The sequence below is a fragment of the Triplophysa rosa genome, linkage group LG1 (genome assembly GCF_024868665.1).
Source record: "Triplophysa rosa linkage group LG1, Trosa_1v2, whole genome shotgun sequence".
Lineage (NCBI taxonomy): Eukaryota > Metazoa > Chordata > Actinopteri > Cypriniformes > Nemacheilidae > Triplophysa > Triplophysa rosa.
This window is the reverse complement of record NC_079890.1, coordinates 26535328-26554369: the sequence shown is the minus strand read 5'-3', so window position 1 is coordinate 26554369 and position 19042 is coordinate 26535328. Positions and strand designations below refer to the sequence as shown.

The 19042-nt window shown below is 42.6% G+C and overlaps 1 protein-coding gene across 3 annotated transcripts; it reads right to left on the bottom strand.

The window, feature by feature from the left end:
• Nucleotides 1–1297: 1297 nt before the first annotated feature.
• On the bottom strand, nucleotides 1298–18016 carry LOC130560297 (sodium- and chloride-dependent GABA transporter 2-like). 3 transcript variants are annotated; one of them, XM_057344012.1, is made up of 5 exons: nucleotides 15131–18016; nucleotides 13845–13947; nucleotides 13590–13690; nucleotides 1997–2167; nucleotides 1298–1906 (listed from the first exon to the last, which is right to left on the bottom strand). In XM_057344012.1, exons 2-5 carry the CDS (start codon nucleotides 13939–13941, stop codon nucleotides 1790–1792), a joined length of 486 nt encoding a protein of 161 aa, XP_057199995.1. In that variant the 5' UTR covers nucleotides 13942–13947; nucleotides 15131–18016; the 3' UTR covers nucleotides 1298–1789. The 3 variants fall into 3 exon arrangements, with proteins under 3 accessions (XP_057199995.1, XP_057200003.1, XP_057199987.1); XM_057344020.1 differs by having other exon boundaries at nucleotides 17197–18016; XM_057344004.1 differs by having other exon boundaries at nucleotides 13845–18016.
• Between the last annotated feature and the right edge of the window lie 1026 nt (nucleotides 18017–19042).

Sequence of the window (19042 nt, the reverse complement as noted above, 5' to 3'; positions counted from 1 at the left end):
TATCACCACCGACAATCATGCCCACAAATATCAAGGCAGACTGTCCATTACAGAAAAGCCAACACAGTCTCACAGGAATTCGTGAAAAGCATAACGGCATGCAGTAGAGCATATAGCCAAGCTACATGATCCAGGAGCAAATAAGTAAATAAAACCTACCTTCCTTTGATGTTAAGTAACTGAAGAACAATGTTTCAAAGACCTTTTCGCCAACTGGTTTGCTTTGAATAATAATAAAATATGAATAAATCCGTTGAATTATAGACATGTACGGAGACAATGTTTTAAAGAACTTTTCGCCAACTGGCTAGCTTTAAATAGGAGCCCAATACAAAAATAAATAAATCCGTGGAACTGTAGGCATTATACGGTGGTCATCTTTCAGGGTTTATTTGTGCGCCTTGTGAAGAAAACAATAGCATCCACTGTTGAAGGCTTCAGAGATGTTCTCCGCTATTGCTAATGCGTGCGCGTGGCCGTGTGCGTATTGCTTAGGTGATGTATAATATTTATAATATATCTATCAATATAACATATTTCACACAGTAGCCTATGTGTGATCACTGCTCTGCAAGTATATGGGCATAATAAAAGGAGAGAAGCTAAATGAGCCCGAGTCCGACCCAAGCCCGATCTGAAAAAAAAATGGGTCCCATTTGGGCCCGACCCAAATGGACTCGCCGTGTCGGGCCCCATCGGGATCCGACGGGCTTGCAGACCTCTACCCCAGTTTTGCAGGATGGCCAAGACCTGTTTCAGGCAATGACACCAAAGCCTTCTCCCGGTCGTTTAAAAAATTTGGTCTAAATAAATAGCTGTATTCAATACGACTCGTGTACAATAGTTTTGAGCTTCTATTAGGATAGTTAGACATTTCCAATCTGGCAACACTGGCGCCGGCGGAAACTTTTGAATTTGTAGCGAGCGTATCAGCGCCGATATTGCTGCTAATGGTGGCTGCTCAGGATGGAGATGAAGATCACCTAATAAAGGCTTGGATTCGGTTCTGTTCTTCGCAGTCAAATGGATTCTGTAGATATGGATTACATCTGACAAATACAATTGATTCCTTTTGTAATTATTTTGCGTTTTCGGTGTATTTTATGATTCTATTGTCAGTCACAGCATGTCGGAGAAAACGCCTTTGTGTCCTACGGCAAACAAAGCAAATATTACATGATAGTTAAACAATTGGAGAAATGTTATTCATTTTAAGAGTTTAAAGTCTTGTTTCTCCTAAACTTGTTGGCAGCAGAAATCACACAGAAAGAAATGTAATTTCATATTAAGTAAACAAGTAAACTTTAATAAATGCAATTGAAAACATAATGCCATTGATATGACAAATAAATACAACATAACAAAGTGCTAATGCCGCTATTACGATATTCATAAGGATTCATTTGTAAGTCTGTAAACTAATGTTTACCCATCCCATCTTACTCTAATGTATAGATGGTTTCAGCGTCAGCAACATAAATGTTATGTGGCCCAAACTTAACTTCCGCTAGGCCTCCGCAAAGAATCAATAACTGTTGAGTAGTTTTAATGTAATTTAATACAATTAATATACATTAAAATATGAAAGACAGACCGGAAGTTAACTTCAGGCCAGCGTGTGCATCCAATGAAACCATCTATATACTGTATTGTGTTCAGTGATTCATAGACAGAAGGAAATAGCTGGTACACTTTTTGATTGCGTCATTGGCAGGTGAAAAAAGTTTGGTTTAGGTCCACGACTCCTTAAAGGGTTTTCATGGTGGTTAAACAGTCTTTCAGTGTCTATTTAAAGATGTGTCTCTGTGTCTTCCACCTGTGCAGAGCAAGTCAGTACTTGTGTTTCACATTGTTGCCCACAGCTAAGAGGAAGGATCCTATCAGGATTACATAGAACACGCCATCGCTAAGATACAGAGGAAAAACAAAGATTTGGTATTAGAGAGGTCTGGTAATATTAGATCATTTTCTTTGTTAATAAGTTAATTAGCTTTACCTCTTTCAGGCTCCCTTTTCCAACGATCAGTCTAACCAGTGCCCACCCAGGCACCAGCAGAACAGAGGACAGGGTCAGAAACCAGCCTAATATATACGCCCAGTTTGGGTACACATACCAGCGGTTAAATGTTAAGGGCTTGTACTGCACCAGAGAACCTATAAAAGACACCTGAAATAAACACAAATGAAATAGATATTATGAGGAAAGGACGAGAAAGAAAATAGGCATGTTAGCTTAAACCACAGCTGTCAAACTCAATTTCTGGAGGGACAGTGTCCAACCACACCTGCCTTGAAGTTTCTAGTAATCCTGAAGAGCTTAGGTGCATCCCAAATTGCGCATTTATGCACTATTCTATGTCAATTTCTAGTATAAGTAGTGTGAGTAATGTGTTAAAAAAGAAGTGCATATCCTAAAAAATACCCGAATAATACATCCATTCAACGGAAAAATGTAAGTTTACAAAGCTGGACAGTTCACACGGTCACAGTTTTGCCCATGTAGCGCTCAATTTGCTGAGCGATCAAAGCTCACCTACGGAAACGATTGCGCTTCAGTCAATTTGGGATGATACAGTACTACCCTTCTAAAACTCATATAGGTGATAGAGAGTTTTGAACGGAGGTCAGTTACAAACTTTGACCTGCAGAATTTGACCAGAATTTGAAAATGAGCTCCTTAAATTCAGCCTAACTCATTCATAACACCTGAGGTAATATATTTTAAAGGGGTCATATGGCACGAACACGTTTTTTCTGTGTCTTTGGTGTGTTATAATTTGCCCATGCATGTATTAGACACGTAAAATTGCAAAAATTAAAGTGTCTGTACAAAAGATGCAGTCTATCTAAAAGCGAATGCTCACCCAGACCTGCCTGAAACGGCTCGTGTAACCACACCCCCTCAAATCCACGTCAGTTTGTGGTATGAGTTGACTAAGACCGCATAAATGTATACGCAAGTCAGTACTGTCATTACAATTGCTTTGGAATGTGAGATCTTCTGAGCTATCGAGCAACACCTCTTGAGCATGGTGCATCTCCTGCAGAGCTCTTAATGAATCGTAAGATAATACAACGCTTCCATTAAGAATGAACACAAAACAGGACAACATGGGCAGTGTAACTGTAAGGCAGTAACAGAAAGCTCTCCAAAAGAGACAAAAGACAAACCATGACAAACAAACAAAGATGCTGAAAGTGTTATCAACGAATGACATTGTGAGAGTAGAAGATGCAAACTGCTGGGACAAGAAGGCTGTTGTTTTGGTAGAAGTAAATCCAAGATCATATGTTGTCAAAACAGAGAATGGACAAATTCTTTGGAGGAATCGCAGAAGTCTTCTTAAGACACAAGAAACAAACAACACACTGGCTGACAAGAAAGGAGAAGAAATTCTGGTCTCACCTGAAGAACAAGTACCACCACGCATTCAGTATTCTTCCATTCCCTTGGATAGTGGTCATTCTGCAGAAACCAATGATGACTCTGCTATACTAAGAAGATCATGGCGTATTATAAAGAAACCTGATCGACTGAATTTGTAAATGACTATGCCTAGTTACGTTTGAAAAGAACTAAACAAATGCTTTGTTTTTGTTTTAAATGGCGGTTTAGTGACAATATATACGTTTGTGTTAAATTGTCTCTGTTGTTTATGCACTACATTTTGTGTTTTCTTTCAAAAGAACGGAGATGTAGTGATTAGTTGATGTTCCTGTTATTGTCCACTAGATGGCAATAATAACAAACATAAAAAACACAGATACATAAGAGTAATACAACACAAGGAGGTATGTGTGTAAGATAAATAAAAGAGGCTACACGCCAGTTCATACAGTTATTTTTCAGAGTGTTTATTCAACAAACACCACAGAGGAAGATGAGAGACACAAGACCCAACAATGCATATGACCTGAAGGCTGATATCAAAGCAACCATGGGCTTCCATTTCACCCGAGCAGTGCCACAGGCTGATTGCCTCCATGCCATGCCACATTGATGCAGTAATTCATGCAAAATGAGGCCCAACCAAGTATTGAGTGCATAGAAATGAACATACTTTTAAGAAGCCTGACATTTATGTTTGAAATATCCCTTTTTTATTGAGCTTATGTAATATTGCCGCTGTATTGCAAGAGTGGTCTTCAATGAACCGAAGAGAGCACATGTCACCCCTCTCTTCATTAAGATACATTGGCTCCCTATAGTCGCTCGCATCAAATTTAAGACTCTGCTCCTGGCCTACAAGACCACCACTGGTTTGTCACCCCCTTATCTTCATTCACTAATGCAGACTTATGTACCCGCCAGATCCTTACGCTCTGCAAACGAACGATGTCTTGTGGTGCCATCCCAAAAAGGTAAAAAAAATCGCTCTCACAAACTTTCTCTGGATCGGTTCCACATTTGTGGAATGATCTGCCTGCTTCTACAAGATCAGCAGATTCTGTGTCCATCTTTAAGAATCGGCTGAAAACACATCTCTTCCGTCAGCACCTGACTGATCATTTCTGACTTCTATATCTTTTCTACTCTATGTATATATATATATTAAAAAAAACTTAGCTCTGTACACTGTAGTAGGCTTTGTGAGACGTTTTATTGCACTTATACTTTTTGTTTTCCTAATGTTGACCCAATTGCTTCCATTGTTTACCCAACTTGTAAGTCGCTTTGGATAAAAGCATCTGCTAAATGACTAAATGTAATGTAAATGTAAATATTCTAATTTTATGAGACTCTGAATTATGGGTTTTCATTATCTGTAAGCCATAATCATCAACATTTCAAGAAATAAAGGCTTGAAATATTTCACTCTATGTGTGTTATGAGATTAGTGGAAGTTAAGGAAAGTACATATTGATGTGGGAGCTGTAAGAGAGCCGCTGACTGGTAGGTGTGGCCAGACATGAATTAATGAGTCACAGCAGGTGAAATACCAGCGGGGCGTGCACATAATGAGATGGCAGTACAATGGCGGTGTGCAGCTTGGCATGCTGCTTGGCGTGAGACTGTCGAGTCTACGGCTGTTGGATGTTCAACCCTATTGACTTCCCCTGGACTTACTTTCCCCAATGAAGAGAGTTTCTTTTGTTTATTCGTTTTGTTATGTTTTGGTTTACATTTGGACTTTATGTTGCACCGGGATCGTCGCGGCGAGCTATGCTCTAAATCGCACGTGGATGCGTGAGGAAGACGCGAGGGCTAGCCACTCCGAGGCAGCAAGGATTGGGCTCACCCAGAAGGCCGAGCGCCGACACCAGGTAAGCGAGCTTCTCGGGTTGGTCTCCCTTAGTATCCATACATCATTACATACATAACTGATATAGTCACAAGTTCAAGTTCTGAACACACACTGCAGGGAAAGTTGCATGCAGGGAATATCTGGTTAGGTTGTAAACTGTAACCCCTACACCAGGAGTCTTCAACTAAAATCGCTTGAGGTCCAGTAAACAAACCCTCCTTACCAGCCTAGGTCCGGACAATTAAATACCTAAAAACATGAATTTATGGTTTTTGGCAGACCAAAGAAATAAACATGTCTTTTCATATCTGTACGACGGCATTACAATGTCTGACAACAATATAATGAAGGAAAATATGCAAAATGCCCTAATCTCTAAACCTGCACTGACTGTACATTCATTTCAACATTAACAACTTTAAAAGAAAACTAAAGTGTTGTTTTCTGCTGAACTGAGATTAACAAATAGCAGCATCAAGTTGTGACTGATCATCCTCTGATAACATTTCAGCTCTTTTTGTTGCTGGTGCAGCTGAAAGGGGGGTTTGTTTAATATTTTCTTTTAGTTCATGTCTTTATTTTCCTTCTAAAAGTGTTTCACACGCAGCCTCCATGCACTCTTCTACTACTTTCCCATCAGTAAAGGGCTTGTTATGTTTTCCTAAGATCCACTGTATTCTTAGGGAACATTCATATGCTCGTTGTTGGGCAGTAAGTGAGTGAGGGAGGACCCGTGTAGATCGCTACTACTGGGCTTTGAGCTAATCTATTTTCCGTGTCCTTACCTCGGACTGCTGCGGACAAGTTTCTTCATAGTGTCTCTGTCTAATTTCATAATGCCGTTTAAGGTTTCCACTTTTGACAACCGCAACAGACTCCGAGCAAATGAGACAAACCGGTCTCGTGCATGTCGATGCATGAAGAATAGATGCAAATCTCTCGAGCCATTCATCTCGGAAAACATGGCTTTCAGCGTCAACTTTTCTAACTTTTGAAAAAGACATTGTTTTTCAGTCACTGAGAGCTACGTCTGCGCGCTGTGCAGCGAGTCTGTCTCTATGTCTTGGTTCTCTTCACTCATCGATGTCTGAACGTAGAAACAGTGCGTGCCGCGTATGTTAACTGTCCGTGGCGCCATAGGACCCAAACTGCTACTGAGCGGAACTTGATGTGCCTGGTATAAATTTGATTGCATTAGAATATAATATGGCGTTCATTTATGTATTATGTCAAAAGGCTTTGAGGTCCGGACGGACGCATCTCGCGGTCCGCATTTGGACCGGAGTCCGCTAGTTGGTGACCCCTGCCCTAGACTATGTATTTTTGCATATTGACGGTTTAGCCTAGCATTTTCGGTAACCTATATGGATGTTATGACTGAGGGTATCGTGTTTCGCGGATGCTGAACCAGGGTAGGTTCTCCGGCGTGTAACAATGTGTAATAAATCTATATAATATATGGGCTTCACTTCCTGAAATGAGTGACAAAAAATGTTGATATTCTAATTTTTTTAAAGTCTTAGATCTTTGAGTTCAGCTCATGAAAAATGGGGGCAAAAACAAAAGTGTTGCGTTTATAATTTCGTTCAGTGTACATACAGATATATACCAAAACTTTGATAAATCTGTATATTTTTCTTGACATATCTGTATTTTTCCCAAAAAATTACAACAAAAAAGCAATCATCTACAGATCCTGTTGTAAATGCACTTTTTATCACGCTTAAGTCAAACAGACAGTAAAAGTTATGATAACATACAGTGTGACAGCATAATGATGATATACAAGTAATAAAAAGTGCTTTGTAGTCTACATACAATAGTGGCGGTTGGGCTAAACATTTATCGGATATCTGAGTACTGATGCTGAGGTCTGAGAATGTGCTAATATGTTTAAGGGTTTATGACCTATACTGCCACCAGCCACCAGGGGACGATCGAATTGCTTTGGCCTCACTTTTCAAACCACATGAGCCTGTTCTGAAGTTAATTTTTCTTTTAGGTTAAAGGGAACCCCAGGTGCAGACAGACCTATAGCTTAATAGATCAACATTGGCAATGAATTTCTAAATGTGAAATACAAAAATCTTAAATAAATCATCAAATCATTGTCTTCGTGTATATAAACTTTGAAAGAATATTCTGCGGAGACCGCCATTTTGTTTTGAGCCAAAATACCTCAAATCAAAAGGTAGCATCCCAAATCTGTTCTTGTGCTAGAGAGGTAAACGTGTTTTCCTTCAGTAGATGTAAACATATCCTTTAAATGAGTACACTGAAGATGAGCGATATGCACAGGGACACTAGGCAGTATTTCCTTTTGGCACCACCCTGCCTGCCACAAAAGAGTGCCTTTTTGTAACTCTTCAAGGTAAGCATTAAAACTACCGCCTTATGATAATACTTATTACAGTATCAGTAATTTAAGACATCATGACTGTCACGTTATGACATTATTTATACATTATGACAACATACTGAGAAGAAACTATCAAAAAATGTTAGGGGTTTTGGTTGTATAGATCTGTTATTTGAGCAGATGCAAACTTTCTGGCCATTTATAAGTGGTCCCTGTCGGCCTGTGCATTAGCTAAATGTATGTTGTATAATAAACATTATTTTTTTAACAATACATGTGTATCATGCAACAAGATCAAAATGTATGAAAATACACCAAATAGTGATACGTTTTTGTGCTTTCACAAAGCACATGAGACACGCACTACCCCTGCTTCATTATATGTGACCCTGGACAACAAAACCAGTCTTAAGTAGCACGGGAACATTTTTAGTAATCGGCAAAAATACATGCAAGGGAAGTTAGGTAAATCGTGGACAATTGTCCATTCATATAGATTGCCATCGGTCGACTAGTCAGACGAAGGGCTCGTATACCTGAATTGGATGCCAAATTCTCGCTCACTCTTATTATGATTGGGACTTTTTTCCCTTATCGGAGTTTAGGGGCCGTTTTCCCGGAGAGGCATTGAACGGACACCACAAGGGGTGGCAAAGTGCTGCGGGCGTGGACCCTCGCGCCACAAAATGCCTACTCATCCCCTCACCACCTAATCTTCATCACCGCATGCACGAGGAGCCTTTCGCTTCCCCCTGACCGCCTAACTCTGCCATAGTCTTCCTCACGTCCGCAGCGCGCCTAGACTTGCTAGTTTGCTGCCCCTTGCTGCCTATTCGTGGCGCGACACCCAAAAGATGCCAAAACGTCTCGCTCGCCACCCTTGCGTCCGCAGAGCGCCTAGAGTTGGTAGATTGCTGCCCCTTGCTGCCTATGCGTGGCGCGACATCCAAAAGATGCCAAAATGTCTCGCTCGCCACCCTTGCGTCCGCAGAGCGCCTAGAGTTGGTAGTTTGCTGCCCCTTGCTGCCTATGCGTGGCGCGACATCCGAAAGAAGCCAAAACGTCTCGCTCGCCGCCCTTCTTTCTTTTTTCTCTCCCTCACGGCCGTGGCGCCCCCTAGAGGAGCCGGGCGTCCTTCGTGACCTTGCTCGTTCGTGCTTAGGGGAGGTTTCTGTCAGAAAGACGTCGGATACCCGAGCCAACGCGCGAGGGGGTTTGCGGGCCCATAGAGAACCACTAGAGGCAGGGAGATGTATGTAAAATAAGAAAAAATATTTAAGTTCACTTCCCGACCAAGCCCTATCGGTATGACGTCGAGAGTCACGTGACGCAACTTTCTGTAATGTTTCGGGCTCCTGGGGCCTCCGCGGCCCGTACGGGAGCCTCTGACACCTGCAACATATCCTATTTCTCTCATAGGTGGCTATTGTACGATGACCCCGGAACGGCCAGGGAGTTTTCAAGTGACCCAGATTCAAATTCTATAGCTCCCCGCGGCCCCCTCATTCGGTTCCCAGAGTTTGAAGTCGGTACGGCCTCGTTATGTAATATATTGCACGTTTTGGGGATGTTGTGGGCCGTTTATTTTTCTGGAATATTTTTTGTGATTTTTTTTCGATCACTTGCCGTACACCGAAGGGTACGGGCTTCGGATATGTGGTGCGTGAGGGTGTGAAGAACCAGTATTCGAAGCCCCGAGGTTTCTGTAAAAGAATAAAGCAGAATTTTGCTGAAAATGCTGTTCAGAGATGTATTTCTGTGAAAAGTGCATTTGTAAGCAAAATAAGCATTTTAATAGCCTGAAGTGTGCAATATACCAAAATGGGGTGCTTCTAGGATACACATCTGTAGGTTTGTCAGAAGAAAGTTGTTTACGGTCTAAACAATTGACCTTTTACAGTCACATGGCCATAGAGATCAATGCGAGGGAGAGAGACATATGAAAAATAATAAAAAATACTTAATTTCAGCCCGACCTAGCCCTATTGGTATGTCGTCGAGAGCCACGTGACGCAACTTTCTGTTAGGTTTCGGGCTCCTGTGGCCTCTGCGGGCCGTACGGGAGCCTCTGACACATGCAACCTATCCCATTATTTTCACATGTGGCTATCGTAGGATGAGCCCGGAACGGCCCAGGGACTTCGAATGACCCCGATTCAAAATCTATAGCTCCTAGCAGCCCCCTCATTCAGTTCCCAGAGTTTGAAGTCGGTACGACCTCATTATGTACTCTATCGACGCTGTTTGGTGAGGTTGTGGGCCGTTTATTTTTGGGGAATATTTTTTGTGATTTTTTTTCAAGCACTTGCCGTACAGCGAGGGGTACGGGCTTCAGATATGTGGTGCGTGAGGGTGCGTCGAACTAGCATTCGAAGCCCCGAGATTTTTGTACAAGAATAAAGCAGTTTTTTGCTGAAAATGCTGGTGAGAGACTAATTTCTGTGAAAAGTGCCTTTGAATGCAAAATAAGCATTTTAATAGCCTGAGGTGTGCAATATACCAATGCGGGGTGCTTCTAGGACACACATCTGTAGGTTTGTCAGAAGAAAGTTGTTTACAGTCTAAAATATTGACCGTTTACAGTATTGTCCACTGTAAGCCTACGAGGCTACTGTCAAATAAGTTATGACTGGTACTTCCTGTGGTTTTGCCTAGTCACAGGAAGTGCCAGTCTTAACTTATTTGACGGGTCCTCATATGTAGCTAATGTACACACCATTTTTATGCTCCTGGAGCACATCTTTGCGCTTTAATTCACGTCATGGCGAAGGGCTGTGACTCTCATACACTCTACTGTAGGATTAAGCTATATAACTCCTTACTTAGGCTTATAATGACCCTTAATAGGCTTTGTCCATTATTTACCTATGAAGGTCCCATTAAATAAGTTACGAATGTACATGCCACACGTAACACTTTTGGCACGGCTCCCATAGGTAGCTAATGGACACACCATTTTTAAGCCTCTGGAGCACATCTATGAGCCTTAATGCACGTCATTGGGAAGGGCTAAGCCTCTCATGCTATATAACTCCTTACTTAGGCTTATAATGACCCTTAAAAGGCTTTGTCCATTATTTACCTATGAAGGTCCCATTAAATAAGTTACGAATGTACATGCCACACGTAACACTTTTGGCACGGCTCCCATAGGTAGCTAATGGACACACCATTTTTAAGCCTCTGGAGCACATCTATGAGCCTTAATGCACGTCATTGGGAAGGGCTAAGCCTCTCATGCTATATAACTCCTTACTTAGGCTTATAATGACCCTTAAAAGGCTTTGTCCATTATTTACCTATGAAGGTCCCATTAAATAAGTTACGAATGTACATGCCACACGTAACACTTTTGGCACGGCTCCCATAGGTAGCTAATGGACACACCATTTTTAAGCCTCTGGAGCACATCTATGAGCCTTAATGCACGTCATTGGGAAGGGCTAAGCCTCTCATGCTATATAACTCCTTACTTAGGCTTATAATGACCCTTAAAAGGCTTTGTCCATTATTTACCTATGAAGGTCCCATTAAATAAGTTACGAATGTACATGCCACACGTAACACTTTTGGCACGGCTCCCATAGGTAGCTAATGGACACACCATTTTTAAGCCTCTGGAGCACATCTATGAGCCTTAATGCACGTCATTGGGAAGGGCTAAGCCTCTCATGCTATATAACTCCTTACTTAGGCTTATAATGACCCTTAAAAGGCTTTGTCCATTATTTACCTATGAAGGTCCCATTAGATAAGTTACGAATGTACATGCCACACGTAACACTTTTGGCACGGCTCCCATAGGTAGCTAATGGACACACCATTTTTAAGCCTCTGGAGCACATCTATGAGCCTTAATGCACGTCATTGGGAAGGGCTAAGCCTCTCATGCTATATAACTCCTTACTTAGGCTTATAATGACCCTTAAAAGGCTTTGTCCATTATTTACCTATGAAGGTCCCATTAAATAAGTTACGAATGTACATGCCACACGTAACACTTTTGGCACGGCTCCCATAGGTAGCTAATGGACACACCATTTTTAAGCCTCTGGAGCACATCTATGAGCCTTAATGCACGTCATTGGGAAGGGCTAAGCCTCTCATGCTATATAACTCCTTACTTAGGCTTATAATGACCCTTAAAAGGCTTTGTCCATTATTTACCTATGAAGGTCCCATTAAATAAGTTACGAATGTACATGCCACACGTAACACTTTTGGCACGGCTCCCATAGGTAGCTAATGGACACACCATTTTTAAGCCTCTGGAGCACATCTATGAGCCTTAATGCACGTCATTGGGAAGGGCTAAGCCTCTCATGCTATATAACTCCTTACTTAGGCTTATAATGACCCTTAAAAGGCTTTGTCCATTATTTACCTATGAAGGTCCCATTAAATAAGTTACGAATGTACATGCCACACGTAACACTTTTGGCACGGCTCCCATAGGTAGCTAATGGACACACCATTTTTAAGCCTCTGGAGCACATCTATGAGCCTTAATGCACGTCATTGGGAAGGGCTAAGCCTCTCATGCTATATAACTCCTTACTTAGGCTTATAATGACCCTTAAAAGGCTTTGTCCATTATTTACCTATGAAGGTCCCATTAAATAAGTTACGAATGTACATGCCACACGTAACACTTTTGGCACGGCTCCCATAGGTAGCTAATGGACACACCATTTTTAAGCTTCTGGAGCACAACTGTGAGCCTTAATGCACGTCATAGTGAAGGGCTGTTCCTCTTATACACTCTACTGTTGGTTTAAGCTGGATAAATCATTGCCAAAGCAAACGAGACCACTGACAGGGGTCTTACTCTGTCTACCTAATTTTGGGCCCTTCCAGTGAATCGCAGATGTGAGAAAACATGGTGTAGATGCACACCGCGCTTTTATGTGCACGTTCGACCCGAAAAGTCAAAGAAAAGGGCTTTGGGCTGTTTAAGCGTGTGTCACACAGCCGCTGGGCTCAAATGAGGCAGTCAGCTCCGAGACGGGGTCCCCCGGGGCGTCGGGTGGCGTCCGGGTCTTCGGGCAGGCTTCGGGGGCGTCGGGCAGGCCTCCCTCAAGTTTAGGCTGCAAGGGGGATGCGCAGGCGTTCTGTGGATGGAGGCGTGGCCAGCGGGAAGATCCGCCCAAAATAGGTTACAAGGGGCACGCGTAGGCTTCTCGTGTACGTCGGGGTCCGGAGCCGGCCCATAGGCTGCAAGGGGGTTGCTTAGGCGCTCTTCGGGAGGCCCGGTCGCAACCTGATTGGTGCGCGTGGCTTAGGCTGGGACCGTACGTCGAGTCGCCCCCTCGTAGTTCTGCCCAAGAGAGCGCCTAACCCTTCATTCCGTGACTCAAAAATTAGGCACTTTGGGCATTTTTCTGGGGTCCCCCGGGCGTCGCCGCCGCCCCATGACGCTTCCGTTCGATCGCGGGCGCTCTCCCCTTCGTTTCGGCACCGCCGGGCGACCTGGGAAAAATTTGGGGTCGTCGGCGCGCAGCGTCCATAACTAGCCGTCCAGCGCGTGTCAACTAAGTTACACAATACGTTTGATGGCCTTAGGCATGGTATGGGTAAAAATGTATGATTTTTCTTTTTGCCAAAAATCATTAGGATATTAAGACCATGTTCCATTAAGATGTTTTATAAATTTCCTACTGTATATGTATAAAAACTTTATTTTTGTGAGTGGATGGCCTGCTACAGTGCCTCAGATTAACAACTTCAAAGGCGATTTTCTCAATATTTTGATTTTTCTGCACCCTCAGATTTCAGCTTTGTAAATAGTTGTTGTTCCGCCAGATAGTGTCCTATCCTAACAAACCATATATCAATAGAAAGCTTATTTCTTCAGCTTTCAGATGATGTAAAAATCTCAATTTCGAAAAATTGACCCTTAAGACTGGTTTTGTCGTCCAGGGTCACATATAGTATATAAAATTCTGACCAATAGAAATCTGTATATTTCAAACAGAGACACTTACCAGTGACACAAGAGGAGTCAGGTACTTCCAGCACAACATGAATATGTAGTTGGGTCGTGTTTTTGTCATGTCTTCAATGATGTCAAACATGTTATCAGCACCTGTGGCATGTAGAGTGAAACAGAGCATTACTTTATGACTTTCAAATACTGTATTTGTAGGCTTGTGACACTTTCTACATAGCATTTCTGTTTTCATAATATATGTAGATTAATTATTTGTTTCTTTGAAGTTTGTATCTTATTTGTAACTCACCAAAGACCCAACCCATGGCCAGAGACTCAAACACAGAGATGAAAAGACGACAGGCTCCATTAGAGGCATAGTAGTCAAACAACTGGAATACATACATTCCTCCCTGCAGGTCACAATACAACATTAATAAAACTGAGGCAACTGGCAAGCCATCGGAACATATTGCGTAACTTTGCAAAGTGTAGAGTATTTGTTGAAATAGTTATTGTTTTAATTGTAATAATTGTTTTGCGTAATGCTTACAATTACATTTGTAATTGTATTCATTTGGCAGATGCTTTTATCCAAAGCGACTTACAAGTAGGAGAGCATATAAACATTTTTTCAACACGCTAACTAGTACCTTTAGTTTACAAGGCCATGCTACCAGGAGGATAGATAATGAACAACAAGATTTTTTTTTTCATAAAAACATAAATGTTTTTCATGTAAAGACTAGCGTTTTATGTTGAAAGTCCAAATACATCTGTGGAAAAACTAAGAGACCATTCCAACTTTTCAACAGATCAGCATTTCTAGATGGATTTTGGGGTAATTTCAGTCCAGTGTTTGTTGTATTTCAATAAAATCAAACCTCAGAAATGACATAGGGCCAGCCAACAGCAATGCGAAAGACTGTAGAATGACAAGACACATATAAACCTGTATACAAAATTAAGGTTATCAAATAAAAAATATTTTTTGAACTTTTCCTAAGTACATGTAAAATATGCTGTTGTATTGCTTAAAAGTAAATATGAACTTGTTTTCATTGCATTATTTGAGGTCTGAAAAATACAGAGCATTTTGTTATTTTGACCAGTTTGTCCAGTTTTCATTTTCTGAAAATAAATGCTAATAGAAACACTGTTTTTATTTGAAATTTGGGACAAATATTGTTAGTAGTTCATAGAATGAAACAAAAATGACCGTTTTACCTAAACACATACATATAAATAGTAACATTTTAAATTAGATAAACAGTCTCTTATTTTTTCCGCAGCTTTATTTATTGATCAGGCTGGGATTCATTTAACAAAGAGGATGAGAAGGAGGCGGAACATTATTGCTTTATAACGCTTTAGATTACGGCCCACAATGTACCAAGTGATAAACAGAATTTACAGCATAACTAATTATAACAATGATGTTACTCCACAGTACATATCTGTAGGTAAAGGGGAAACATATGTAACTTTTTGGTAATAAAGGGATAATGGTATGAAAAATGTAAAAATAGTTATACAAGCACCACAGCCCACAGGGTATCAGAACCCAAGATGAAGCCCAACCAGGCATACACCTACCAGCAATCAGCAACCCGGAGACTACCCAGCTGCAGCAAGCAGTAGAAAGGAAAATGGATGGAAGAAGAACTCCGATGCTTTGGCCTAAATCCTGCAACAAAGAATGGGTAACTCCTTCGAGCACCAGGTCTCTGTGTGTACACAACAGATCTCGCGAGTGTGCCAAGATGAGCCAGTCGGCGAGATAGTTTAGATGCCGCTCTTTCTCACCTCACGATGAAGACCGCTCTCCTGATGGCGCTCACCTCCAAGAGGATAGGGAACCTACAAGCATTCTACGTGTCCACATATTGCCTAGAACTCGGGCCCGGTGATTCTCACGTTATCCAGAGACCCCGGCCCGGCTACGTCCCCAAAATTCCCACCACTCCCCCTAGAGACCAGGTGGTGAACTTGCAGGCACTCCCCACCGGGGAGGAAGACCCAACCCCATCCGTGTTGTGTCCAGTACGCACATTGCGCCTCTACTTGGACCGCACACAGAGCTTCAGGAGCTCTGAACAGCTCTTTGTCTGTTTTGGAGGTCAGCAGAGGGGAGGGCTGTCTCAAAACACAGATTGGCGCACTGGATCATGGACGCCGTCACTATGGCATACCGGTCCCAAGACCGCCCGTGCCCACTGGCAGTGAGAGCTCACTCCACCCGGAGTATAGCCTCCTCGCGGGAACTGGCTCAGGGCGCCTCTCTGGCAGACATCTGCAGAGCTGCGGGTTGGGCTATGCCCAACACCTTCGCGAGGTTCTACATCCTCCGCATAAAACCGTTGTCAGCTCGAGTCTTGCAGGGCATCAGGTAAGACCGGCGGCCGGTAGGGCGTACGCCTGCGAAAGCACCTTCCCCCCTCCTAGGTGGGTCAGCGTGCTATTTTCGCCTCCCTTCTTCCCCCACTGGGTGAAGAACAGGCATTCCATCCATCACTAAGTACCTCCTGCGGGCGGGCTGGGCAGAGGTACCAGCTGAGTTATCTAACCGGACCTAGTGCTCCAGATGTAGTAACCCCCCAGCAGGGCGGTTCTGTCTGATGTATCCTCATGATTGGTTCCCACCTTGGCAACCCATGACCTTCCCAAGGTGGACCTCCACCTTGCGGTAAACTCCTTCAGTCCTCACATTCCTCCCATGAGTTCTCCCCTGCCGGCGAGACCATGCTGGTGTCTCCACTAAACTCCTCCCTACGGTAGGAAGTTGTCTCTGTAGCGTGTTTCCTCAGTGAGGAAATAACGCTTCCCCAGTGGCCCTTACGGTGCTGGGCGGCTTCTCGCTGTTAGAGAAAGAAGGCCTCCACCCATGACGGCCGGTGGCAGGGGCTCCCCACCCTCCAAAGCTCTGGGTCCTCCTTCCTCTCCACTGGACGGTTACAATTTCGTGCTAGCGCTCACATCTGACACGCCCGGGCCAGTCAGCATCGCTTCGCTAGAGATTGTGATGCGGCACAGCGCCATGGCGTTTTCCATAGGAACCCCATCTGTCAGTTCGACACAACAACGAGAGACTGACAGAAAGGGAACGTCTTGGTTACGGATGTAACCTCTGTTCCCTGATGGAGGGAACGATATGTTGTGTCCTTCAATGCCACAACGCTGGCCGCCCGCGGCAGTGGTCAAGGGATGCTCTCAGGCTCCACAGCCCAAAAGGTGAATGAATGCAGCACGCCGTCTTCCTTTTATACCCGGATATCCGGGGCGGAGTCCGGCATGCAAATTTCATTCGCCAAATTCATTGGCCTTTTCAAAACTAGTCAGAAGATGATAGGTTCTAAAGTCAAACCCCATCTGTTGGTTCGACACAACGTCTCGTTCCCTCCATCAGGGAACAGAGGTTACATCCATAACCAAGATGTTTTGGCACCATGTGATTCAAGGCTCAAAAAGAAAATGGACTGAACAGTGAGATATTGGACAGCCTGCCCCCACCAGTCCATGCAACAGCCGCCTGAAGGTGAAAGAGAGTAGGTGATAGTAGACTTTTGAGGTCGTGGTCAAAGCCCAATAAACCATAAAAAAAGGATATGCGGAAAGCCCAGTGTAAGTAAATAAATAAAAATAAAAAACAACATGTGACCAACCTTTCCTTATATCAAATCAGACTCCTATTAATCTGTTAGAAAGAGATGCATTGTGTAAATTGGGTCTTCAAATTTGGCGTTCTACAGGAGTATATATAGACATAGGCATGAAAGAAACTCAAATGATCACTGTGCGAAAAGCAAATGTGTACAGAATAAGACAGATAGACAATGATGTAAGACAAGCAGTTGATAAATGGGGTAAATTCACTGAAACTCAGACTTCTAAAGCACAGTTACCGAAATCAGAATTCCACTGTACAATGATAGATGACTCCCTGAGAAATTCAAATCATACTAGGTAAACAAGGAACGGCTATAAAATAACTGAGAATGAATTTATATACAAATGGTCCAGCATAGCAAATTCTGTACCACATATATCCTTAATTGTAGGGAAAAATTGGGAAACAAAAGATCTAGAAGTGACGAAGAAAAAAGCTGCACAAAGCCAATGGGAGCCAACAGTAAACCCATTCATTTTCATTCTGCTGACAAGAACTACATCAACATTTTGTGTGGAACTTTATTGTTAGGTACTCCCCAGGAAGTGATGATAAACCAAAAGAAGCAAATATAATTTATATCAATACTTGATCCACAGGGAAGTATCAATACTATTAATATCTGTGGCGAGCCTGTGGTGCACAATCAGCGTCGCCATGGAAACGGACAAATGACACCCGCACACCTGCCGATCGTCGACACCTGCCATCAATCAAGGCTCCCAGATATAAGCTGGGCGAAGGAAGGAGAAAGTGAGCTTGTACTCCATTCAAACGAATGACTAACTTATTGTCTCCTTGTCCCATACAGAGAGCGACTGACGATCGGCAGGGTCCTCACTTATCACAACACGGCACTTTTACTTACCAACCCCGGAACACCACTGGAACAAGGATTCACACCCCCACAGCGGACGGAGTTAATTCCCCATAACACTACTCACTTTCCTCTGTGTGCATAGAACCTTGTGAATAAATCTACCCTCCGGGGACTTCTTGGCACTTCCGTGACTGTGTCGTTACTCTGCCCGCTACATATCATATAACTATTAATACAAGTCTAACAATTTGATCAATAATACAATCAAGTAATAGGTAAAAACAAGAAGTAAAACAAATAAAAACATTATTTTCAACAATAAAATTGATATAGTAAACATTTAATTATGTAGGGTATGTCAACCTAAACAGATTCATATTTAATTGTGATTCGAATTGAAAGGGAGAATCCAGTTGACGGATGTGTAGAGGGAGAGAATTCCAAAGACGTGGGGCAGAGCAGCTGAAGGCTCTGACCCCAATGGTGCTAAAAATTGAATTATGGTATAGATAAAAGTGCAGCCATGAAGGAATAAAGTATATGTGGAGAGGTGTAGGTCTGAAAGGTGAAAGGGAGTTAAATAATGAAGGGCTTTGAAGGTTGACTAATGAATTTTGTAGTCCTTTTCCTGCATCGCTGCCGGCGGCTTGTTTGTATCAGTGCGCTTACCACTTCGCTCTAATATTAGTGTATTTTATTATCGTTAATTATTATTGTCGTTGCTAACTTATCCTGATATCTCAATAACCCTGTTCCTGTTATTTACTTGGAAGAGTCTAAACCAAAAGTGATAGTTAACTTAACGCCGTTAGCATAGCAATAGCGTGTTAGCTTGCTTTCTGTTCACACTGTGGAATATCATCTTGCCTCTGGTTTGTCTTGTGTGCTAACTGTTTCTCTTTTTAAGCGAGTATACTACGATCCATCGAGCAACCTTGGTAAGTTGGAATTGCACTTCAAATCCGGTGAGTTATGGCTTCTATTCCTATTATTGTTACTTGCACCTCATGTCATATGTTTA